The sequence below is a fragment of the Castanea sativa genome, chromosome 11 (assembly GCF_040712315.1).
Source record: "Castanea sativa cultivar Marrone di Chiusa Pesio chromosome 11, ASM4071231v1".
In the NCBI taxonomy this organism is placed as follows: Eukaryota; Viridiplantae; Streptophyta; class Magnoliopsida; order Fagales; family Fagaceae; genus Castanea; species Castanea sativa.
The window spans coordinates 31,076,330-31,083,036 of NC_134023.1; the positions used below are offsets into that span (position 1 = coordinate 31,076,330).

At 34.5% G+C, this 6,707-nt stretch overlaps 1 protein-coding gene and 1 long non-coding RNA gene across 2 annotated transcripts; one reads left to right on the plus strand and one right to left on the minus strand.

Annotated features, from left to right (window-relative positions):
* Positions 1 to 983: 983 nt before the first annotated feature.
* Positions 984 to 2,140, minus strand: LOC142614431 (acidic endochitinase-like). Its single transcript, XM_075786953.1, has one exon. It carries the CDS (start codon positions 2,013 to 2,015, stop codon positions 1,128 to 1,130), a length of 888 nt encoding a protein of 295 aa, XP_075643068.1. The 5' UTR covers positions 2,016 to 2,140; the 3' UTR covers positions 984 to 1,127.
* A 696-nt stretch (positions 2,141 to 2,836) lies between these two features.
* On the plus strand, positions 2,837 to 6,367 carry LOC142614619 (uncharacterized). The gene is made up of 3 exons (XR_012840484.1): positions 2,837 to 3,071; positions 5,087 to 5,205; positions 6,128 to 6,367. It is a non-coding gene; the product is annotated as an uncharacterized LOC142614619 (long non-coding RNA).
* Positions 6,368 to 6,707: the final 340 nt, after the last annotated feature.

Genomic DNA, 6,707 nt, shown 5'->3' on the forward strand with positions numbered 1-6,707 from the left:
TGGAGGCTAAAAAATCACTTTTTCTAGTTAGAGTTTTGATTGGAGGCATAAGATGAGTATTTATAAGTTAAATTAGGGGTTTTGAGGCTTTTTAATGATTTTTGGATGTTTTTAAGGGTCTATGGGCTGGCCCACATCAAAGCATATGTTTTGGGCTCTTAAAATGAAGTTTTAAAACCCAAAAAATCGGACTGCCCAATTTGTGCAAATTCAAATGGTCATAATTTACTCAATATAAGTCCAAATTAGGCGAATTTTGTGTTCACATTGAATCACCGGATGTCTACTTTTCAATGAAACAAACCTCACTCAAATATTCTTTGTAGATCAAACGATATGGTCAAAAGAGTGAGCAAATATCATTTTTTCGTATCGATTTCAAAGCGATTTGAACACTTTTGAGTTGTGATTACTTTCAAACTATTATGAACTCTTTAATTACCCTTGATTGACATATGTTAAGCTCATCATTAAAGTTATGGACCAAAATTTATTAACGGGCATAAAATGTATTGTTTACTAGGCCTACTCATTGTTGGACTTGGATATCAAGCAAAAAGGTCCATCTTCACTCTTTTATTTTTTATTTTTTTATTTTTTTGAGAAAGCATCTTCACTCTTTTTGATCCTCAATTCTTGGTTGATTTGTAATTTAAAAGCCCCATTAATTTAGACAATGACAAGACCATTTTTTTTGGTACGAAATCTTGTCACGCATATTGTTACTTATTGCAAACATTCCAATAGAATTAGTTTGTGCCCAATTAGGATCACATAATTTTTTATTTAATTGACAGTATGGTCGGTTTTAATTGCAGAATTATACACTCGTCGCTAACATCTATAGGTTTGTGGCTATTGCCACATGCCCAATTCATATCGTTTGAACTCGGGGCATGACAATATTTGATAATATATAATATGATCTTTAAAAAAAAAAAAAGGCACAGATTACATTCATTCATGGGAAAAAAAGAGGGACATGTTCTAAATTGATGCATATTTTTATTCGTGTCACATACATACATGTATATAAGCACAGATAATAGTTATCGAAGATGTAGGAGCTCCTCTACTTTGAAATTATTACATGCATCAATTAGAGAGTCATTTAGACTCATAATCTCCTAAACGCTGCTCTTGATGGAAGAACTGTATCCTGCTTGGTCATCAAAGTATTTCGACCACAGCATCACACCTCCATACTTGGCACTACCTTTAATGGCCGGAAGCACTTTAGAAGTTAAATCAGCAGCTGGAATGAAGCCACTCCCAGCTGCTTTAGGTGAAGCAGGAAGTCCTAAGAAAAATTTGGTGGCAGGAATAGAAGTAGTCCATTGGTTCCAATACTTTACTAGATTACCTGAGCTGTACTGGCATGGAGGGTTATTATAGAACTGTACCCATACATAATCAAATAGACCTGTCTTAAGGGCAGCTCCCATATAAGCATCAGGAAATGGGCACTGAGGAGCTGCGGTTAAGTACACTTTCTTTCCTTGTTTGCTGTATTGAGAGAGAAACCTTGCAAGCTCATCCCAATGTTGGGTTGTTCCTCCTTCAATATCAAAGTCAATTCCATCCAAAACAGCTGCTCCAAGAGGGCGAGATGAGGATTGTCCTCCTAAGAAGTTATTCCAAAGATAGGTCGCTACTTGTCTAGCGTCGTCAGTTGAAGAAAGAGAATAGCTCCCTGCACCTCCTCCAATGGATAACATCACCTTAATTCCTCTTGACTGACAAGATTTTATCTCAGAGCTAAACCTGGTGCACCCATTAGTTGTTGGATCACAATGGCCAGCAAGGTTGATTAGGGGTTTTTGACCGTTGCCAAAGGTTGGAAGGAAAGCTATGTTGACAAAGGCATACTTACCTGTGGCACAAGTTTGTGCCAAGGTACCCTCATTTCCATTCTGACCCCAGTAGATAGCGATTCCACCAGCATTAGTACCAACCACTAGAATCAGAATTACTGATAAGAGGAAAGGTATTGAGCTTGACAGATTTGATGCCATAGTCTAGTAGGTTTGTGAGTATTCAGATAGTCACAGTCGAACTAGATTTTTTCTTTGTGCTTGTGGTGTTACCTGTATCACATTTCAATCTTTTATAGGACAAAAGAAATCCTATTCTTACGCCTACATTGATTGCTTTTGCAGAATTACTTCACATAAATGGTTGACATACGAAAATGCATTAACGAGTCAAGTCGGTGTTGATCCCAGACCTAACCAAATCCTTTACGACTTGACTTGGATTTGCACAATTTCTTGATGAGTTATAAGATAAGGACTGCGCCACTGTGATATTCACCAATAAGTAGATCTCTTAGTGGATTTTAACCAATACCCTAGTCGGTGGCTTGAATTGCCACTTTTTTTATTTTTTTATTATTATTTTTTTCTTTACTTTTTTACATATGCGACTGACAAAGATAAACAGAAATTTTGCTTTGTCAAATATTGCGTCCTAGTTTCGCAATTGGAATACGAAGAGAGAAATTTGTCAATGCCGTGGTCCTGTGGAGTGACTACTAATTAGAGTGCAGAAAATATTTAACTTTGTTTTAACTGTAGTACGAAATTTTGTATTGTAGAGATCATTTGCTTTTTTTTTTTTTTTTTTTGGGTGTAATTGAGGTCCTGTTTGGTAGTAGCTTGTTGGGTCATTCTACCGTACCTCCTCTTTTTTTAGGGGGTACGGTACCCTTCTTTAATCTTGGCCATAGATTTTACGCATTTAAATCTTGGCCGTTTATTTATTTTTAATGAAAAACTAGTTACCGGTTAAGTAGGTAATATATAAAAAGCAAGAATACACCGGTTACTGTTCTCTCTCTCGCGTCTCCTCTCTCGCGTCTTCTCTCTCAAACTGAAAACCTAGTGGATGTTCCGTCTTTTACTTCAAAATACCAAATGATGCATCTCTGCAATGCTTGGCTTCCACCACCGATGGCCCAAGAGAGAGAAGGACTCATTCTCTCGAGTCGTGTGCTTCGTCAATAACTCCTTCAAACCTGATGAACTAGATTTTGTCTACTCCACTCTCAAATGGATCTCTATCATCAACTTGTGAGATTTCTTCAATTCTCTTTACTCTTAATATTTTTTTAGTTTTATTTTTTATTTTTCATTTTGACTCTAAAAGTTTGGGTATTTTTAGCTTTTTCAGTATCATTTCAATTCTGGGTATGTTTTGTTTTTCCTTATCTTAATTCAAGTTGAAAATTCGTTTTGTTTTGTTTTTGTCTCTAGAATTTGGTTATGCCTTTTGTTTGCACGAGTAAATAGCAATAATTTGCTAGCTCTGAATTGTGGATTATTAAATGCTCATTTGATCGATGATTGAGTTAAGAAATGAATCACTGACGGTGAATATTGGGGTTTAAGGTAAAGTAAGACTACATAAAGAGCTGTTCTTCACCTTTGGTTTGGCCCTTTTCCTTTTTGTTTCATTTTTCATATAGAAAGCTTGTAAGCAATAGTGATAGAAGACCTTTAGGGGTTGATTTGTAAAATGCAATAGATAATGATTTCTGTATCTGTCATGATATTGAGAAATGGAGGAATTTCTAGTTATCTATTGAAATGCTAGTTGTAAAGTATGCCTTATCTTGAGTCAAGGAGCAAGGAAAGTTGCGAGGGAGTAGAGGGATGGCTATTGCAGTTGTGAAAAATTTGTAGCCATACCATTCATTTACTTTGTTTTGATGGGTTAGTTTTGAAACTATCCTAACGGGATTGAACTGAAAACCTTGTGAAACATGCCATTCAATAGCTCTGTTTTGGTGGGTTAAATTTGAAACTATCCTAATTGGAATGAACTGAGTTACTTGATAAAAGTCTACTCCATATATAAGTTATTACTAAGAACCTACTCCTAATCCAGTGGTGTAACCAGATACTAATCCTTTTATTGATGGGTTTATTAAATAATTTTAATTATTTGCTTACTCTGTGTATTGCTTCTGTAAATGGGTCCAAACACTTATAACATGTTTTTTAAAGTAATATCTAATTTTAATAACTCAGCTTATCAATATGAATAATTTATTCTGTGTTTCCTTTTCAGCCTCATTTTGTGCTTGATTGAGTATTAGTTCCTTATTCTTTGTTTCCTTTTCAGCCTCATTTATTCTTGAGCTGTTATATGCTACTTCTCAGAGTTAATTTGGAATCATTATCATGTTACTTGAGGTTTCCAAGGAGTAGCAAATAATAGCTCAAGAATAACTAAAAAGAGTTAGTTTGACAGATTTTGATTATGGTTTTATTTCTTCATAAATTTGGCTGTTTTTACTTGTTTCTTCTCCCCCCCCCCCTTCCCCCTCCCTTTACCAGAGAGATGCAGATAGTGCACTGGAGCAAAAATAGATAAGAGGGAGAGATAATCAAGTTATCTTTGTGTTTATAAAATTCTGTTTAGAGAAAAGACAACGCAATCCAAGGATGTTGAGTACGTTCAATCAGTTATTCAAAATATTGCTAGTTTTAGCTATTTCATGTCTTGTTATTTAATTGTGTTCTGCTCATCAGGGGGTGTGGGTTCTTGTTAGTGTGGTGTTGAAATTTTATTTTATTTTTTGGTTAGCAGAGGAAAAAGGCAACACCTATGTATTGAAGGTGGAAGGGTTTTTATAAAGAAATAAATTTTTTCTTTCATGTCCTAGGGAGGACACAGGTATAGAGTTGCTATTTCTTTGTTTCTATTTCTTTTCTTTTCTATGTGGTGGACATCTAAGTTGTAATATGTGAAGTTGGAATCACAATAAAGAATCTTTTATTGGTAAATAAAATGATAAGATATAGTTGGTGATAAATGCAGAGTATGTTTTTTTGGTACTTGTGGAGATAAATGACAGAAAAGAAAGAAAGCAGAATACGTAGAGAAGAATAACCTTGTTAAACATTTTAGAGACTGCTAAAAGATTAACTAATCCTTTGTATGACTAATATATATATATATATATGTATGTATGTATGTATGTATGTATGTATGTATATGCATGAGTGACTGCTTGTTAAAAATGATGTTGTATACAATTTTGAGCTTGCAATTGTGAACTTTCCTTTGTGAAAACTTGCAGGCTGATAAACGGGTATGGGGGTCTACTAGATGAGTAGAGTATAGCCTAATCACAGCAACCGAAGGCCTCAGAAAGATCATGCGCAGTGATGTACCCCTTTCATACTATACACGACTTTGGTATGTTGTTTGCTTATTCTATAAAGATTGGAATAACTTGAGATTTAGACGAAGGTGATTATGCTACATACCCTATTGATATGCATGTCTCAAAGAGTAGTTTTATTAATTTAAGATCTCCCTTGATTTTGTGGGCATCTTGTTCAATTCTCTTTGTAAATGTACACTAATCTTCTAACTTTGGCTTTTCATTTAAGAAAAGGTTATGACCACCTATGCTAGTTTCCATGAAGTTTGTTCTCCTTAGAAAGGAGAATATGTCTTCATTTCAGCAACATTTGGTGCTATAGGCCAGCTTGTTGGACAATTTGCAAAATTGTTGGGTTGTTACCTGGTTGGAAGTGTTGGAAGTATATATATTCTATTTGGATATATACTTTTTAGTACTCACTAGCCCTTCTTTATCTACAAGCCGTTCTTTATCAGAATTTCACATAGATCAATTCGGACAGGATGGAATCTTCCTTCCCCACAAATCCTACTCAAAAACAGTCTTTTTCTCCTTCCGTGATTGTGGAGTGGGCTGGTGGGATGAATGTACCATTCACAAAAGAAGTTTTAAAAAAATAAAATAAAACTATTTTTAAGCAAGAAATACTCATCCTTTTTCTGTGATGAATTAGGTTGATCTATTGAAAAATAAGTTTGGTTTTGATGATGCTTTCAATTATAAGGAAGAGCATGACTTGGATATGCTGCTTTGAAAAGGTCATTATGTTATTTGCATAATAGGAGTTTAAAATTGTAATCTGAAGCTTGAAGGACATACAGGTTCCTTGGCAAATTAAGTTGTTCTTTTTTAGCATTGTGTAATATTTTAACAAACTAGAAAGACCATTACTTGATATGACACCACATTTTTCAGGTGGTCAATAGTTGTCCGATTTACTAATCTTCGAACTTTTTCTCTTTCCTTTTTCAGGCTAGCCAGGAGTATAATAATTGAACATGGCATTGAACCTAGGCTCACATGGAATGATGATAGACCCCATTTTGAGTCTGTACATCTGGTGAAGAGGGTCAGATAAAATATTAGTTTGTTGCCTTACTCTTGGAGTTAGAACCTGTTTGTAACCTACAAAATGGCTTATTTAGCATCAAACTTTCTCTATGTACAATTTTATCTAAAGAAAAATGCTTAATTACTCATATTACATGAAGTATTATTAATGCATTCATGCCAAAATTTATTGGAATTACTAATTGCATTTGTTGCAGTTGAAAACTCTAAGTTGAATTGGTAATACAACTTAACTAATGCCAACCCTTTAGGATATTATTGCAATATTTTTGTATGAACTCATTGACATCCAATTTGCAAGCAGCTGATTTTGTCTTTTGACAGGGAATCAGTTATACTTAGTTTTGCTACTGATTTACCACCAAGGTCCTTAAACTTGGTTTTTCTCTAAAATAAATAAATAGGGACATGCAAAAAATTTATGTGACAAGAAGTGCAAAAGCTGTATGTGTTACTTTGTTAGCATTAGCATACTGATGGA